This window comes from Atractosteus spatula, chromosome 5 (assembly GCF_055471065.1).
Source record: "Atractosteus spatula isolate fAtrSpa1 chromosome 5, fAtrSpa1.hap1, whole genome shotgun sequence".
NCBI lineage: Eukaryota > Metazoa > Chordata > Actinopteri > Semionotiformes > Lepisosteidae > Atractosteus > Atractosteus spatula.
The window spans coordinates 564786-583252 of NC_142710.1; the positions used below are offsets into that span (position 1 = coordinate 564786).

General features: G+C 55.9%; 1 protein-coding gene and 1 non-coding gene across 3 annotated transcripts in view; both read left to right on the top strand.

Annotated features, from left to right (window-relative positions):
• The window catches only part of acin1b (apoptotic chromatin condensation inducer 1b), a 46671-nt gene that overhangs the window by 25102 nt on the left and 3102 nt on the right, over positions 1–18467 (top strand). Inside the window, exons 8-17 of one of the 2 annotated variants that reach the window (XM_088916062.1) lie at positions 6845–6998; positions 12035–12080; positions 12927–13111; positions 13812–13982; positions 14088–14247; positions 15050–15195; positions 15323–15430; positions 16287–16394; positions 17351–17738; positions 17881–17981. In XM_088916062.1, the coding sequence (XP_088772188.1) occupies positions 6845–6998; positions 12035–12080; positions 12927–13111; positions 13812–13982; positions 14088–14247; positions 15050–15195; positions 15323–15430; positions 16287–16394; positions 17351–17738; positions 17881–17981 (1567 nt within the window). The remainder of the gene's footprint in view (positions 1–6844; positions 6999–12034; positions 12081–12926; positions 13112–13811; positions 13983–14087; positions 14248–15049; positions 15196–15322; positions 15431–16286; positions 16395–17350; positions 17739–17880; positions 17982–18467) is intronic. The other variant, XM_088916063.1, reaches the window with a different exon arrangement.
• Positions 7787–7898, top strand: LOC148833234 (small nucleolar RNA U6-53/MBII-28). The gene has a single exon (XR_016091165.1). It is a non-coding gene; the product is annotated as a small nucleolar RNA U6-53/MBII-28 (small nucleolar RNA).

Genomic DNA, 18467 nt, shown 5'->3' on the forward strand with positions numbered 1-18467 from the left:
CCTGGACTGTCCTCCTCACACTCACTCACACACGCAGTGACCTGGACTGTCCTCCACACACACACACACACACACACACTGACCTGGACTGTCCTTCTCACACACTCTCACACTCAGACTCTCACACTGACCTGGACTGTTTTCACTCACTCACACACACAAACAGACACTGACCCGGACTGTCCTCCTCAGACACTCACACTTGCACCTGGAGTGCAGGGGGCTTGTTGTCACTCCTGCTGCGAAAACATCATTTCATTTCTGATGTGGATCATCTCAACGACTGGCCTACAGAGTCGCAGTGAAAACTGACACACTCTCGAACTCATGGAGAGAGGAGAGAGAGGGGTGTCCAGAGAGGAGAGAGAGAAAGCAGGAGGAGAAAGAGAGAGGGGTGTCCAGAGAGGAGAGGGGAAAGAAGGAGGACAGGGAGAGAGAGCCGACAACCTCTTGATTTCTGTTTCCTCATGGTGGGGGGGGGAGGTATCACTTGCTTCCCGGTGTCTCGTTACTCCAATTCTTTCCGTCGTCCACGGTGATGCTTGGCCGTTTGTACTGGCGCGTCATCCCAGGTGACCTCTGACCCGTGGCCGGTGAGAGTGGCTGTGTCCCTTTTCCCCCGGTGCTGCTTGCTCCGCCTGTCCACGTTTCTGATCAGCCTGCCTGCAGGATCGCTGTGCGCTCTGTCCCGGACAGTCTGGACACAGGGGTCCTCCTGTCCTGTCATCCCAGTCAGGACTCTTCCAACCCTCTCCCTTCTCTCCCCTCTCCCTCGCACTCTCTTCTCTCTCTCTCCCCCATACTACCTACATCTATAGAGCATTATCGAGAGACAGGCTCACTGTCTGTTCCTCAGGCTGTGACAGGAGATAACACACTGTATTATTATTATTGAGAGACAGGCTCACTGTCTGTTCCTCAGGCTGGGACAGGAGATCACACACTGTATTATTATTATTGAGAGACAGGTTCACTGTCTGTTCCTCAGGCTGTGACAGGAGATCACACACTGTATTATTATTATTGAGAGACAGGCTCACTGTTCCTCAGGCTGTGACAGGAGATCACACACTGTATTATTATTATTGAGAGACAGGCTCACTGTCTGTTCCTCAGGCTGTGACAGGAGATCACACACTATTATTATTATTGAGAGACAAGCTCACTGTCTGTTCCTCAGGCTGTGACAGGAGATCACACACTGTATTATTATTGAGAGACAGGGTCACTGTTCCTCAGGCTGTCACAGGAGATCACACACTGTATTATTATTATTGAGAGACAGGCTCACTGTCTGTTCCTCAGGCTGGGACAGGAGATCACACACTATTATTATTATTGAGAGACAGGCTCACTGTCTGTTCCTCAGGCTGTGACAGGAGATCACACACTGTATTATTATTATTGAGAGACAGGCTCACTGTCTGTTCCTCAGGCTGTGACAGGAGATCACACACTGTATTATTATTATCGAGAGACAGACTCACTGTTCTTCAGGCTGTGACAGGAGATCACACACTGTATTATTATTATTGAGAGACAGGCTCACTGTCTGTTCCTCAGGCTGGGACAGGAGATCACACACTGTATTATTATTATTGAGAGACAGGCTCACTGTTCCTCAGGCTGTGACAGGAGATCACACTGTATTATTATTATTGAGAGACGGGCTCACTGTCTGTTCCTCAGGCTGTGACAGGAGATCACACACTGTAGTGTTGTTATTATTGAGAGACAGGCTCACTGTCTGTTCCTCAGGCTGTGACAGGAGGTCACACACTGTATTATTATTATTGAGAGACAGGCTCACTGTTCCTCAGGCTGGGACAGGAGATCACACTGTATTATTATTATTGAGAGACGGGCTCACTGTCTGTTCCTCAGGCTGTGACAGGAGATCACACACTGTAGTGTTGTTATTATTGAGAGACAGGCTCACTGTCTGTTCCTCAGGCTGTGACAGGAGGTCACACACTGTATTATTATTATTGAGAGACAGGCTCACTGTCTGTTCCTCAGGCTGTGACAGGAGATCACACACTGTAGTGTTATTATTGAGAGGCAGGCTCAATAATAGTGTGGGGTTGTAGATCACTCTCTGGGCACTTACCTAGTTCAGAATGTGCATGCAGACCTGTGTGGGACAGTTGTGTGTGTCTGTAGGTCTGTGTCAGACTGTTCTGTATGTGTAGCAGTGTGGGTCTCTGTCAGACATTTGTGTGTGCGTGTCGCAGTGTCTCTCTCTGCAGGTCTCTTGTCAGACAGTTGTGTGTGTGTCTCTGTCAGACAGCAGTGTGTGTCTGCAGGACTCTGTCAGACAGTTGTGTGAGTAGCTGTGTGTCTCTGCAGGTCTCTGTCAGACAGTTGTGTGTGTAGCTGTGTGTCTCTCTGCAGGTCTCTGTCAGACAGTTGTGTGTGTGTCTGAGGTCTTTGTCAGACAGTTGTGTGTGTCTGGAGGTCTGTATGAGATAGTTGTCTGTGTGTAGCAGTTTGTCTCTCTGTGGCTCTGTCAGACAGTTGTGTGTGCGTGTAGCAGCGTGTGTGTCTGCAGGTCTCCGTCAGACAGCAGTGTGTGTCTACAGGACTGACAGACAGTTGTGTGTGTGTAGCTGTGTGTCTCTCTGCAGGTATCTGTCAGACAGTTGTGTGTGTCTGTGGGTCTGTGTCACACAGTTGTGTGTGTAGCAGTTTGTCTCTCTGTAGCTCTGTCAGACAGTTGTATGTGCGTGTAGCAGTGTGTGTCTCTGCAGGTCTCTGTCAGACAGTTGTGTGTGTGTGTCTGCCTGTCTCTGTCAGACAGTTGTGTGCGTGTAGCTGTGTGTCTCTGGAGGTCTCTCTCAGACAGTTGTGTGTCTCTGCAGGTCTCTGTCAGACAGTTGTGTGTGTGTGTAGCTGTGTCTCTCTCTGCAGGTCTCTGTCAGACAGTTGTGTGTGTGTCTGCAGGTCTCTGTCAGACAGTTGTGAGTGTGTGTGTGTCAGACAGTTGTGTGTGAGAGTAGTGGTGTGTGAAGGTGATCTATATCAGGGTTATTAATAGGACTTGGTAACTTTAGCACTCGGGGAAGGAGACACACATTTGAAACCAGAGGTGAATGAAGCTCAGTTTCTGGGATTTTCTGTCTCTCTGCTTTTCCAAGTGCTTCACCTCTCGGGAGTGACCAGAACCAATAATTACAGCATCAAAAAGGTTAATAATAACGATCACAGCCGTGAAGCTACCAACGATCTCCAGTTTAATAATCAGCCCACATTAGTATACCTTAGGCTTTTCGATAAATCAATTAGCAGGGCGACTTGTAACAAAAGCCTTTGAATGATAGTTATAGTAATAAAAAAGGCCTGCAGGAAAATTACAAGCGTGGTCGTGGTTGATTTCGAGTGCAGTAGAATTGTGTGAAACATAACATAGTATTTTTAGCACAGCCGAATTAAAAGCTAAAGTAAAACCCGTCTTTATGAAGCAGGAAATTGTCAATTGTGTGGGGGGAGCGTGATCCTGGTCTTAACAAGCTCGTTTGACCCTCTCAATTGCCGTCAGGCGTTCTGCGCGGCCAGCCCCGGCCGGTGTGGCTGTGGAGGAGACGGGGTCCTCGCCCTCCCTCTCGCTCTCGCTCAGTCCTCGGGTTTAATCCAACATGGCCGCCGTGCGTGTTCGGGCGCTCTGAGAGCAACGCAGCGCAGCGCAGAAAAGCCGCAGTCGAAACGCGTCCTCCTCCCGCCAGAGCCGCACAGCCACACCGCGGGCCGCCGCCGCAGGGACTCCCGAACCGGGCCGGGGAAGTAGGCTCGGGGTGCGGGCCGGGAAATATGCTGTCCGAAACCAACAAAAGCGGGTAAGCGAGGCGAGGTAGGGGGGCGAGGGAGGGAGAGGGGCGAGGGAGCAGCGCTTCGCATCGCATCGGCTCGCCTCTCCTCTCCTCTCCTCGGTCCGCGGCCGCGTCTGCCTTTCTTTCGGCGCTCCTGCCGTCATGCCGGGCCGCGGAGGCCTTGCCGGGCCGGGCCGGGCCGGGGGTCTGCCTGGACGCGCAGTGTGTGAATGGGGAGAGGGGGGAGGAGGTGACGGCGGGGGGAGACGTGATCACCGATCGCCGGTGCTCGTGTGGAACTGCGGCTCGCCGTGGCGGTGTTTGCGGTGGCGTGGAGCCGGTCCTCACGCGTCTGAAAAACGCCGACTTAGGACCTTGGAGGAGGAGTGGGGTGTGTGTGGGGGGAAAAAATCGTCTTTTTTCTTGGGAGAGATCCCCGCGGTAGCTGCTGTGGCCGTGAGTGAAGCACTGGGGCTGTCGGTGGGGTCCAGTCCTGCCGCTCTCCGTCCAGAAGCGCACTCCGTCTCTGCTCCTGCTGCCTCTCTCAAATCTCGCCTGAAGCCTGAAGCCTTCACCTTCTGCTCTTCCCTACTGCCTCTGCCTCTCTCCTCTGTCCTCGGCCTCTTTCTCCTCTCCCCCTCTCGGCCTCTCCCCTTTTTCTCCTTTCTCCTCTATCTCTCTCTGCCTCTTTCTCCTTTCTCCTCTGCCTCTTTCTCCTCCAACTCTCTCTGCCTCTTTCTCCTCTCCCTCTCTCTGCCTCTTTTGCCTCTCCCTCTCTCCCCTCTGCCCCTTTCTCCTCTCTCCCCTCTGCCCCTTTCTCCTCTCCCCCTTTCTCCTCTCTGCCTCTCTCTCCCCCTTTCTCCTCTCTGCCTCTCTCTCCCCCTTTCTCCTCTCCCTCTCTCTGCCCCTTTCTCCTCTCTGCCTCTCTCTGCCCCTTTCTCCTCTCTGCGTCTCCCCTCTCTCTGCCCCTTTCTCCTTTCTCCTCGGCCTCTTTCTCCTCTCCCTCTCTCTGCCTCTCTTCTCTGCCCCTTTCTCCTTTCCCCTCGGCCTCTTTCTCCTCTCCCTCTCTCTGCCTCTCTGCCCCTTTCTCCTCTCTGCCCCTCTCTGCCCCTTTCTCCTCTCCCTCTCTCTGCCTCTCCCCTCTGCCCCTTTCTCCTCTGCTGCTTTCTCTGCTCCCCTCCCCCTCTTCTCTGCCTCTCTTCCCCGCTCCCCTCCCCCTCTTCTCTACCTTTCTCTCTCCCTATTTGCTCTGCCTTTCTCCTGTCTCCTCTTCTCAGCCTCTTTCCTCTGCCTCTCTCCCCTCTTGCCCCTCTTCTCATCCACTCCTCTCTCCTTTTGCCCCCTCTTTGCCTCCTCTTCCCTCTCTCTCTTGCCCCCTCCCTGCTCCTCCGCTTCTCCTCCTCTGCTCCCCTCTCTGCTCCTCTGTGGCCCTCTCTGCTCCTCTCTTCTCCCCTCTCCCCTCTCTTCTCCTCTGTGGCCCTCTCTGCTCCTCTCTTCTCCCCTCTCCCCTCTCTTCTCCTCTGTGGCCCTCTCTGCTCCTCTCTTCTCCCCTCTCCCCTCTCTTCTCCTCTGTGGCCCTCTCTGCTCCTCTCTTCTCCCCTCTCCCCTCTCTTCTCCTCTGTGGCCCTCTCTGCTCCTCTGCTCCCCTCTCCCCTCTCTGCTCCTCTGTGGCCCTCTCTGCTCCTCTCTTCTCCCCTCTCCCCTCTCTTCTCCTCTGTGGCCCTCTCTGCTCCTCTCTTCTCCTCTGCTCCCCTCTCTCTTCTCCTCTGCTCCCCTCTCTCCCCTCTCTTCTCCTCTGTGGCCCTCCTCTGCCTCAGTCTCTCCGTCTCAAGGAGCTGGCAGAGCTGCAGTGAAGCCGGTAACGAGCTCGTTAAGAGTCCTGCCCCTGGCTCGGCCCGCGGCTGGAGTGCGATCGGGGGTCCGTGGGTCCGGCCGGGGGGTGGGGGGCTGGAGACGCTCCTCTGGCGTTCAGAGAGATCCTCTTGGATCCCGTGGCAGCCAGCTGACGAGGCGGACACCAGACTCCGGCCCCGGCCCAGCCAGAGTGGGGGGGGGGTAGGGGTTCTCTGAGGAAAGAGGGGTGCCTCCTCGCACCCCTCCTGTGCTCGGCTCTCCCCCCGTTGTGCCCAGAGCCAGCTGCTCGCTGCCCGACAGCTACAGGCTCTGCGCTGTGTCTGCGTTGCGCTGTCCAGACTGGCAGTGCTCTCAACCCTCTCCTTCCTCTTCAGTCTTAGCACATCTTCTCCTGCAGGAGCCAGGCAGCATTATCACCCCTCTCTCTCAGTCAGTGTTAATGTACTGGAGTGTCCAGTCAGTGTGTCTGTATTAACCCCTCTCTCTCAGTCAGTGTTAATGTACTGGAGTGTCCAGTCAGTCAGTGTGTCTGTATGAACCCCTCTCTCTCAGTGCAGTGTTAATGTACTGGAGTGTCCAGTCAGTCAGTGTGTCTGTATGAACCCCTCTCTCTCAGTGCAGTGTTAATGTACTGGAGTGTCCAGTCAGTCACTGTGTCTGTATGAACCCCTCTCTCTCAGTGCAGTGTTAATGTACTGGAGTGTCCAGTCAGTGTGTCTGTATGAACCCCTCTCTCTCAGTGCAGTGTTAATGTACTGGAGTGTCCAGTCAGTCAGTGTGTCTGTATGAACCCCTCTCTCTCAGTGCAGTGTTAATGTACTGGAGTGTCTAGTCAGTCAGTGTGTCTGTATGAACCCCTCTCTCTCAGTGCAGTGTTAATGTACTGGAGTGTCCAGTCAGTCAGTGTGTCTGTATGAACCCCTCTCTCTCAGTGCAGTGTTAATGTACTGGAGTGTCCAGTCAGTCAGTGTGTCTGTATGAACCCCTCTCTCTCAGTGCAGTGTTCATGTACTGGAGTGTCCAGTCAGTGTGTCTGTATGAACCCCTCTCTCTCAGTGCAGTGTTAATGTACTGGAGTGTCCAGTCAGTGTGTCTGTATGAACCCCTCTCTCTCAGTGCAGTGTTAATGTACTGGAGTGTCCAGTCAGTCAGTGTGTCTGTATTAACCCCCCTCTCTCTCTCAGGGAGATAAAGCAGGGTGCGATGTCTGAGTCCACTGGCTCAGTGATGGAGTCTGAGGGACGTCCAGACTCCGAGGTTACCGAAGTTGCTGGGGGCCAGCCCCAGGGACGCCCTGAAGGTCAGGGGTCAGAGAGCAGCGAAGGGCGCTTGGAGGAGGTAAGAAAGACGAAGGGGAGGCATGAACGAATTTTGGGGTTGATGGGGGGACACTTATCTATACTGATATGTATTTTTAATGTATTTTTAGTAAGTGGGGAGAAGTTTTAGTTTCAACAGCTCTTCGGGCTTTTCTGTTCAAAATTCCACTGACGTTAATGGTTTTGATCATCTGAGATTATAATCAGAGTCCACTGACAGAGCAGTGTGAGACACTCCAGGCTGGACTGGACTGACTGGACTGTGATCTTGATTAGTGATTAACTGAGATTATAATCAGACTCCACTGACACTGACAGAGCAGTGTGAGACTCTCCAGGCTGGACTGGACTGACTGGACTGTGATCTTGATTAGTGATTAACTGAGATTATAATCAGACTCCACTGACACTGACAGAGCAGTGTGAGACTCTCCAGGCTGGACTGGACTGACTGGACTGTGATCTTGATTAGTGATTAACTGAGATTATAATCAGACTCCACTGACACTGACAGAGCAGTGTGAGACACTCCAGGCTGGACTGGACTGACTGGACTGTGATCTTGATTAGTGATTAACTGAGATTATAATCAGACTCCACTGACACTGACAGAGCAGTGTGAGACTCTCCAGGCTGGACTGGACTGACTGGACTGTGATCTTGATTAGTGATTAACTGAGATTATAATCAGACTCCACTGACACTGACAGCTGTCTGAGCCAGTGTCTGACTGACATTAGTGGTATTGATGTGAGCTGTGGGAGGATGAGAGAAGGGCTGTGGTAGAACTGGTGTCCTGGCCTGCTGCTCCAGTGATGAGTTACCATGCTAATACTGATACACCAGGCTGGCTGTGTGTCTGTCTGGGTGTAGGTGAGTTAAACTCTCCTTCTCACATTGTCTGTGTGCTCTGAGGAGATCACTGGGCCAGCCTGCCAGCCTCTGTTAATTTCTCTCTCCTGGGTTTCCTGACTGAGACCAGCCTGTTACCATGACTTTCAGATTATCCCTGAGTCTGAGGCTGGACTGACTGGACTGTGATCTTGATTAGTGATTAGCTGAGATTATAATCAGACTCCACTGACACTGATAGAGCAGTCTGAGACACTCCAGGCTGGACTGGACTGACTGGACTGTGATCTTGATTAGTGATTAACTGAGATTATAATCAGACTCCACTGACAGAGCAGTGTGAGACTCTCCAGGCTGGACTGGACTGACTGGACTGTGATCTTGATTAGTGATTAACTGAGATTATAATCTGACTCCACTGACACTGACAGAGCAGTGTGAGACTCTCCAGGCTGGACTGGACTGACTGGACTGTGATCTTGATTAGTGATTAACTGAGATTATAATCAGACTCCACTGACACTGACAGAGCAGTGTGAGACACTCCAGGCTGGACTGGACTGACTGGACTGTGATCTTGATTAGTGATTAACTGAGATTATAATCAGACTCCACTGACACTGACAGAGCAGTGTGAGACACTCCAGGCTGGACTGGACTGACTGGACTGTGATCTTGATTAGTGATTAACTGAGATTATAATCTGACTCCACTGACACTGACAGAGCAGTGTGAGACTCTCCAGGCTGGACTGGACTGACTGGACTGTGATCTTGATTAGTGATTAACTGAGATTATAATCAGACTCCACTGACACTGACAGAGCAGTGTGAGACTCTCCAGGCTGGACTGGACTGACTGGACTGTGATCTTGATTAGTGATTAACTGAGATTATAATCAGACTCCACTGACACTGACAGAGCAGTGTGAGACTCTCCAGGCTGGACTGGACTGACTGGACTGTGATCTTGATTAGTGATTAACTGAGATTATAATCAGACTCCACTGACACTGACAGAGCAGTGTGAGACACTCCAGGCTGGACTGGACTGTGATCTTGATTAGTGATTAACTGAGATTATAATCAGACTCCACTGACACTGACAGAGCAGTGTGAGACACTCCAGGCTGGACTGGACTGACTGGACTGTGATCTTGATTAGTGATTAACTGAGATTATAATCAGACTCCACTGACACTGACAGAGCAGTGTGAGACTCTCCAGGCTGGACTGACTGGACTGTGATCTTGATTAGTGATTAACTGAGATTATAATCAGACTCCACTGACACTGACAGAGCAGTGTGAGACACTCCAGGCTGGACTGGACTGACTGGACTGTGATCTTGATTAGTGATTAACTGAGATTATAATCAGACTCCACTGACACTGACAGAGCAGTGTGAGACTCTCCAGGCTGGGCTGGACTGACTGGACTGTGATCTTGATTAGTGATTAACTGAGATTATAATCAGACTCCACTGACACTGACAGAGCAGTGTGAGACACTCCAGGCTGGACTGGACTGACTGGACTGTGATCTTGATTAGTGATTAACTGAGATTATAATCAGACTCCACTGACACTGACAGAGCAGTGTGAGACTCTCCAGGCTGGACTGGACTGAGATGAGGATTAGTGATGAAGTGGGAGTGTATTTGGACTCGGGGTGCCCAGGGCTCTGACAGTGGGAGGAGTGGGGTGCTCCTGTGATTTGGCCTGTCCCGTACTGGCATGCAGCACAGTCGAGGTGTTTGGCCTGGGATTTTGGGGTTCTCTGGGGTGGGGGGTGAAAGGGGGTGTTGGGGAGTAGCCGTGCCTTCCCCTCCTCCCTCCGGGTGGCGTGTGGACGGGGTGTCAGGGCGGGGCCTGCTGGCTGTCTGCGTCAGGCCCTGCGCTGCCCTGCGGTGCGGCCGCCCGGGGGGACCCGGGGGGGGGTAGGGCGCCCCCCGCAGGCCGGGCCCCCCTCCTCCCGCCGCCGTGTCTGCTGTGTAACCACTGTGAGTTGTCTTTGCAAGGGGAGCTGGGAGGGCCTCCATGTTTAAACCGGCGTTGATTGCTCTGTTGTAAAGGTGCTCATGCCTCTTCCATTGCCCCTAACGGCACCTGCGTGCTGCTCCTACCGCCACTCCTGTCGCGCTTTGCCCCCGGCCCCGAGCTAAGCCCCGCCGCCCGGCCTCGGAGACGTCCACCGGAAGGGCCTGCCGGCCCGCGGCCCCCCCCCCTGCCACGCGGCCGCTCGCGGCCTCCCGGGGGCTCTGCGCTCGGACTCCAGGGGGCGCGGGGGACCGCGCCGACGCGTCGCCGCCTGGGACTGAGTGTCTGTCCTCAAGCCGGCGGATCGCTTCCCTCTGGATTGTGGACCAAGGGCCGCTGGGAAGGACTGACTCTTGACTCTTGACCCTTGACCCCCGCCTCCCAGCCGTTCGCGGGCCGGACCCCACGGGGCCCTGGGGCCGCCCCTGTCGCCCCCGCCCGGATTACAAAGCCCAGGACTGCCGCGCCCGCGCACCACCCCTGCTCCCCCCCCGTTTCCCGGGAGCAGGGGAAGGATGGACTTTGTCTGGCGCTCGAACCCAGCGGACTGTCGGCGTGTCGCCTCGGGAGGATTACAAAGTCCCACTCCCCCCCCCGGCCCCGCGCGCACACAGCCCGTGCTCGCCGGGTCCGCGTGCTTCCTGGAGGAAAGGGTTTCCCAGCGTCGCCTGCCGGCTCGCTGCTGGAGAGAGGAGGGGTACGGGGGGCTGGGGGCGGCCACCCTGCGGGCACAGCGGCCGAGACCCCCGCTCGCCTGCGTCCCCGGGGGAGGCTGTGTGACAGAGAGAGAGAGAGCAGGGCTGCCTCAGAAGAACTGCTCCCTCCCCCCCCCCACACCAGGGCCCGAAGACGCGCTCAGAGCCCGGGGGACTTGTGTCATCTCCCCTGACCCCCCGCGCGCAGCACCGGCGCCCCTCCAGCTGCTGCTGGCCTGGAGGCCATGCTGAAAGACACTCGACGAGGACTTCTGGCAGAGGGGGAGGGCGAGAGGGGGGCTCAGGACTTGGGACACTCACAAGAACAGCCCTGCCCCTCCCAGCCTTCGGGGACTGGGGTTTGGGGTCTGGGGACCGGAGGGAGACCCACCCAGTGAACACTGCAGCGCCCCACCCCCCTCCACAATCAAACAGGGGCACTTCCTGTCAGCCGGCCAGTCAGCTTCACACTGTCAAACTGAGTCCCGCCCACACTTCCTCCTCCGCCACCTCTGATTGGACCCTTGTTGCCTAGATACAGTACACAGTGCCGTGCGATTGGGCCATAGCCAAGCCAATGAAGATCAGGTGTCAATGGTACCAGGAAACACTTGTCATTTCTTTGTTTTATGTTCTTTTTAAATATACTTAAATATTGTCTGCAGAGACATTTGTTTTTTAAAACTCAAAAAAGGAGGCATTGACTACATTTTAAGATGTGTAATGGACTTACTTTTATTTAAATTGCAGTTTGAATTTAATTGGTAGATTAGCTCTGAAACCTCCAAATGCAGATGCCTGTGTAGATTTCCATGTTGTCTCGCAGCGCTCCGCGGCCGCCTGTGGCGTATAATTACCCGCAGGCCCTGTTTTTAACACCGCGAGATCCTCCTCCTCCTCCTCCTCCTCCCCCCATCCTGCTTCCGAAACTGCAGCTCCGTCAGAGACTGCACGGGGCTGATAGTTTCCTCCTGTGTTTGTCCTGCGCGGTCAGACACGCGGTAGACCGGGCCAGGCCTCTCCCCTGCCTTCACCGGCGCGCTCACTCTGCCCCCTTCCTGCAGGGAGACGAGCGGGACCTGTGTCCTGTGCTGTCCCCTGTCCCTGTCCCCGTCCCCCACCCAGGCACGGACATCCCAAGTCCTGCAGTGGCCTTCTGTCTGAGCTGGGAGGCCAGGGGGCTGTGGGGTCTCCTCCCCCTGCTCCCCTGCCCTCCTGCGCCCTCCGCAGGGCATTGTGGGTCGGTGTTGCCTGGGGAACGGTCGGCCAGGTCTGCTAGGTCTCTGCCGCACCCCCCCCCCCCTCCATCCCCTCACCTCTCCATCTCCTTCTTCTGTTGATTGATGGCTGTAACCCTCTCCCCCCCTCCCTCTCCCCCTCTGTCTGTCCCCCCTCTCCGTTCGCCTGCTCTCTGTCTCTCTCACCTCTCCCCTGCCCTGGGGACTTGTATTCTCTCTCTTTCTCTTCCAGAACGCCTCGGCCAAAGCTTTCGCCACGCGCAAGATCTCCCTGTCCTGTGAGTATGACAGTCCAGCCTGCGCCTCTCTCCTTTCCACTGCAGTGTTAATGTACTGGAGTGTCCAGTCAGTGTGTCTGTATGAACCCCTCTCTCTCAGTGCAGTGTTAATGTACTGGAGTGTCCAGTCAGTCAGTGTGTCTGTATGAACCCCTCTCTCTCAGTGCAGTGTTAATGTACTGGAGTGTCCAGTCAGTCAGTGTGTCTGTATGAACCCCCCTCTCTCAGTGCAGTGTTAATGTACTGGAGTGTCCAGTCAGTCAGTGTGTCTGTATGAACCCCTCTCTCTCAGTGCAGTGTTAATGTACTGGAGTGTCCAGTCAGTGTGTCTGTATGAACCCCTCTCTCTCAGTGCAGTGTTAATGTACTGGAGTGTCCAGTCAGTGTGTCTGTATGAACCCCTCTCTCTCAGTGCAGTGTTAATGTACTGGAGTGTCCAGTCAGTCAGTGTGTCTGTATGAACCCCTCTCTCTCAGTGCAGTGTTAATGTACTGGAGTGTCCAGTCAGTGTGTCTGTATGAACCCCTCTCTCTCAGTGCAGTGTTAATGTCCTGGAGTGTCCAGTCAGTCAGTGTGTCTGTATGAACCCCTCTCTCTCAGTGCAGTGTTAATGTACTGGAGTGTCCAGTCAGTGTGTCTGTATGAACCCCTCTCTCTCAGTGCAGTGTTAATGTACTGGAGTGTCCAGTCAGTGTGTGTGTATGAACCCCTCTCTCTCAGTGCAGTGTTAATGTACTGGAGTGTCCAGTCAGTCAGTGTGTCTGTATGAACCCCTCTCTCTCAGTGCAGTGTTAATGTACTGGAGTGTCCAGTCAGTGTGTCTGTATTAACCCCTCTGTGTTTCAGCAGCCAGTAAGCCCAGTCCAGGGGGAGCCCCAGCCAATGCAGGGGTGTCTGGAGGAGGAGGGGGTGCAGGAGTGGGTGGCGAGGTTGAAGCTGGGGGACAGCCAGGAAGGAAGAGACGCTGGGGCTCCAGCACCGCCGTCACGGCCAAGAAGCCGTCCATTAGCATCACCACCGAGTCGCTGAAGGTGAGAGAGTTGACCTGACTGTCTGTCTGCCTGTCCAGCACAGCTGACCCAGGCGCCCAGGGCCCTGTCTGTCTGCCTGTCCAGCACAGCTGACCCAGGCGCCCAGGGCCCTGTCTGTCTGCCTGTCCAGCACAGCTGACCCAGGCGCCCAGGGCCCTGTCTGTCTGCCTGTCCAGCACAGCTGACCCAGGCGCCCAGGGCCCTGTCTGTCTGCCTGTCCAGCACAGCTGACCCAGGCGCCCGGGGCCCTGTCTGTCTGCCTGTCCAGCACAGCTGACCCAGGCGCCCGGGGCCCTGTCTGTCTGCCTGTCCAGCACAGCTGACCCAGGAGCCCGGGGCCCTGTCTGTCTGCCTGTCCAGCACAGCTGACCCAGGAGCCCGGGGCCCTGTCTGTCTGCCTGTCCAGCACAGCTGACCCAGGAGCCCGGGGCCCTGTCTGTCTGCCTGTCCAGCACAGCTGACCCAGGAGCCCGGGGCCCTGTCTGTCTGCCTGTCCAGCACAGCTGACCCAGGCGCCCGGGGCCCTGCCTGTCTGCCTGTCCAGCACAGCTGACCCAGGCGCCCAGGGCCCTGCCTGTCCAGGCGCCCAGGGCCCTGCCTGTCCAGGCGCCCAGGGCCCTGCCTGTCTGTCTGTCTGTCTGCCTGTCCAGGCGCCCAGGGCCCTGCCTGCTGTGTCCTGACTGCCGCCTGTGTCTTCCAGTCGCTGATCCCGGACATCAAGCCGGCGGCGGGCCCAGGTGGGCAGGAGGCGGTCGTGGAGCTGCACCCGGACGAGGGCCGGCTGTCGGGCGACGAGGCGGGCGAGCGGGGGGCGGAGCGCGGCGAGGCCGGCCAGGACCGGGGCCTGAAGATCCGGCGCACAGTCACCCAGGTGCGCCCCGCCCGCCCGCCCGCCCGCGCGCTCACCCCGGTGTCACGCCCCGCCGGCGCCTCGGTGTGTGACCAGGCGTCCCGGCCCGCTCTCTCTCCGCCTCAGGTGGTCCCTGCGGAGAGCCGCGCGAACGGCCAGAAGGACCCAGCGCCGGAGGAGGAAGAGGAGCCAGAGAAGGGGGCCGAGGATGAGAGGAAGGACACCCCCCCTGAGGTCGCCATGGAAACACAGCCTCCCGTTGTCATGGAGGTGGAAGTTAACAAAGGTGATTGCTGCAGGTCAAATGTGCTACTTGTCTGTGTGAACCCCTCTCTCTCAGTGCAGTGTTAATGTACTGGAGTGTCCAGTCAGTGTGTCTGTATGAACCCCTCTCTCTCAGTGCAGTGTTAATGTACTGGAGTGTCCAGTCAGTCAGTGTGTCTGTATGAACCCCTCTCTCTCAGTGCAGTGTTAATGTACTGGAGTGTCCAGTCAGTCAGTGTGTCTGTATGAACCCCTCTCTCTCAGTGCAGTGTTAATGTACTGGAGTGTCCAGTCAGTCAGTGTGTCTGTATGAACCCCTCTCTCTCAGTGCAGTGTTAATGTACTGGAGTGTCCAGTCAGTCAGTGTGTCTGTATGAACCCCTCTCTCTCAGTGCAGTGTTAATGTACTGGAGTGTCCAGTCAGTGTGTCTGTATGAACCCCTCTCTCTCAGTGCAGTGTTAATGTACTGGAGTGTCCAGTCAGTGTGTCTGTATGAACCCCTCTCTCTCAGTGCAGTGTTAATGTACTGGAGTGTCCAGTCAGTGTGTCTGTATGAACCCCTCTCTCTCAGTGCAGTGTTAATGTACTGGAGTGTCCAGTCAGTCAGTGTGTCTGTATGAACCCCTCTCTCTCAGTGCAGTGTTAATGTACTGGAGTGTCCAGTCAGTGTGTCTGTATGAACCCCTCTCTCTCAGTGCAGTGTTAATGTACTGGAGTGTCCTGTCAGTGTGTCTGTATGAACCCCTCTCTCTCAGTGCAGTGTTAATGTACTGGAGTGTCCTGTCAGTGTGTCTGTATTAACCCCTCTCTCTCTGACTCTCAGTCACACCCAGCGACACTCTGGTGCGTCGCTCCATCAGTCAGCAGAAGAGTGGAGTGTCCATCACTATCGATGACCCAGTCCGCACGTCCAAGCAGCCCTCTCCGCCTCGGGGAAAGGTCTCTTGCATCGTCCACATCTGCAACCTGGTGAGCCTCCGGGTCGGGGTGCGGCGCTGCTGCTGCAGGGGGGTGCAGTCTGATGGTAGGGTGTTTGCGGGGTGCTGCCCCCCCCCGTCCTCGCCCCTCACTCCTGTGTGTGTGTTTGTGCTCCCAGGTCCGGCCGTTCACGCTGGGCCAGCTGAAGGAGCTGCTGAACCGGACCGGCACCGTGATCGAGGAGGGCTTCTGGATCGACAAGATCAAGTCCCACTGTTACGTCACGGTAGGGTCTCTCCCACTCCCTCTGCTGTCCTGTCTCTCTCTCTATGTGTCGGTGTTAACCTGTCTCTCTGACTGCTCTCTGGTCTCTCTCTCTGTGTGTCGGTGTTAACCTGTCTCTCTGACTGCTCTCTGGTCTCTCTCTCTGTGTGTCGGTGTTAACCTGTCTGTCTGACTGCTGTGCTGTCTGGGCTCTCTCTCTCTGGTGTTAACCTGTCTGTCTGACTGCTGTGCTGTCTGGGCTCTCTCTCTGGTGTTAACCTGTCTGTCTGACTGCTGTGCTGTCTGGGCTCTCTCTCTGGTGTTAACCTGTCTGTCTGACTGCTGTGCTGTCTGGGCTCTCTCTCTCTGGTGTTAACCTGTCTGTCTGACTGCTGTGCTGTCTGGGCTCTCTCTCTCTGGTGTTAACCTGTCTGTCTGACTGCTGTGCTGTCTGGGCTCTCTCTCTGGTGTTAACCTGTCTGTCTGACTGCTGTGCTGTCTGGGCTCTCTCTCTGGTGTTAACCTGTCTGTCTGACTGCTGTGCTGTCTGGGCTCTCTCTCTGGTGTTAACCTGTCTGTCTGACTGCTGTGCTGTCTGGGCTCTCTCTCTGGTGTTAACCTGTCTGTCTGACTGCTGTGCTGTCTGGGCTCTCTCTCTGGTGTTAACCTGTCTGTCTGACTGCTGTGCTGTCTGGGCTCTCTCTCTGGTGTTAACCTGTCTGTCTGACTGCTGTGCTGTCTGGGCTCTCTCTCTGGTGTTAACCTGTCTGTCTGACTGCTGTGCTGTCTGGGCTCTCTCTCTGGTGTTAACCTGTCTGTCTGACTGCTGTGCTGTCTGGGCTCTCTCTCTGGTGTTAACCTGTCTGTCTCTGCATCAGTACTCCAGCACGGAGGAGGCCGTGGCCACTCGCAGTGCCCTTCACGGGGTGAAGTGGCCTCAGAGTAACCCCAAGTTCCTCAGCGTGGACTTCAGCGAGCAGGACGAGGTGAGTGTCTCCAGGCTCGTGGTGCTGGGTTTGAGGCCTCTCCTCTCCGCCGCGGTTTCTCGTGCTCCAGCTCTCAGGGAGTCCCTCTGTCCGGCCATCTTGTCTTTGAGAGTTTATAACCCTCGCCTTCCACATGCTATCGTTTGTCATCTCTCCTTCTGTCTCTCTCTCCTGCCCTCCCTCTCTCTCTGTCTCTCTCCTGCCCTCCCTCTCCCTCTCTCTCTGTCTCTCTCCTGCCCTCCCTCTCCCTCTCTCTCTCTCTCTCCTGCCCTCCCTCTCTCTCTGTCTCTCTCCTGCCCTCCCTCTCTGTCTCTCTCCTGCCCTTCCTCCCTCTCCCTCTCTCTCTGTCTCTCTCCTGCCCTCCCTCTCTGTCTCTCTCCTGCCCTCCCTCTCTGTCTCTCTCCTGCCCTCCCTCTCCCTCTCTCTCTGTCTCTCTCCTGCCCTCCCTCTCCCTCTCTCTCTGTCTCTCTCCTGCCCTCCCTCTCCCTCTCTCTCTCCTGCCCTCCCTCTCCCTCTCTCTCTCTTGTCTCTCTCCTGCCCTCCCTCTCTTGTCTCTCTCCCTCCCTCTCCCTCTCTCTGTCTCTCTCCTGCCCTCTCCCTCTCTCTCTGTCTCTCTCCTGCCCTCCCTCCCTCTCCCTCTCTCTCTGTCTCTCTCCTGCTCTCCCTCTCTCTCTGTCTCTCTCCTGCCCTCCCTCTCCCTCTCTCTCTCTTGTCTCTCTCCTGCCCTCCCTCTCTTGTCTCTCTCCCTCCCTCTCCCTCTCTCTCTGTCTCTCTCCTGCCCTCTCCCTCTCTCTCTGTCTCTCTCCTGCCCTCCCTCCCTCTCCCTCTCTCTCTGTCTCTCTCCTGCTCTCCCTCTCTCTCTGTCTCTCTCCTGCCCTCCCTCTCCCTCTCTCTCTCTTGTCTCTCTCCTGCCCTCCCTCCCTCTCCCTCTCACCTCCTGTCCTGTTCTCCCGCAGCTGGATTTCCACCGCGGGCTGCTGGTGCCAGACCGCAGCTCTGAGGGCCAGCGGCCAGGGGAGGAGGATCGGAGCTCCGGGGCTCCCGGGGGACCCCTGGGCCCCCTGGCGCCGGGCAGGGGCGGGCTGCCCCCATCCCTGCTGCCGGACAGAGAGCGGGAGCGCGACAGGGAGCGGGGCGGCGTGAGGGACCAGTGGGCCGAGCGGGAGAGGGAGATGGAGCGGCGTGAGAGGACGAGGGCGGAGAGGGAGTGGGACCGGGACAAGGTCCGGGACTTCGGGAAGCTGCCGGAGGACAGGGAGGGCGCCCGGCGCTCGCGGTCCCGGGAGCGAGAGAGGAGGCGGAAGGAGAGGGGGAAGAGCAAAGAGAAGAAGACCGACAAGAAAGGTAACAGCGAGCTTTAGCGCATTGTCCCGCTGTGTGCCCTGCGCCCTCGGCACCGCGGCGCCTCCCGCTGTCTGTCCTGCGCCCTCGGCACCGCGGCACCCCCCGTGACGTCTCCTAACAGTGTTTCTATGTGGCCGTGCAGAGAAAGCCCCAGAGGAGCCTCCCGCCAAACTGCTGGATGACCTCTTCTGCAAAACGAAGGCGGCTCCCTGCATCTACTGGCTGCCCCTCACTGACGAGCAGGTGAGTGCCGAAACGGTTTCTTTTCTTCTCTTCAGCCTGGTGTAAACTTTACTTATTCCACTATTATTTATTTATTATTATAATTATTATTGAGAGACAGGCTCACTGTTTGTTCCTCAGGCTGTGACAGGAGATCACACACTGTATTATTATTATTGAGAGACAGGCTCACTGTTCCTCAGGCTGTGACAGGAGGTCACACACTGTATTATTATTATTGAGAGACGAGCTCACTGTCTGTTCCTCAGGCTGTGACAGGAGATCACACACTGTATTATTATTATTGAGAGACAGGCTCACTGTCTGTTCCTCAGGCTGGGACAGGAGATCACACACTGTATTATTATTATTGAGAGACAGGCTCACTGTCTGTTCCTCAGGCTGTGACAGGAGATCACACACTGTATTATTATTATTGAGAGACAGGCTCACTGTCTGTTCCTCAGGCTGTGACAGGAGGTCACACACTGTATTATTATTATTGAG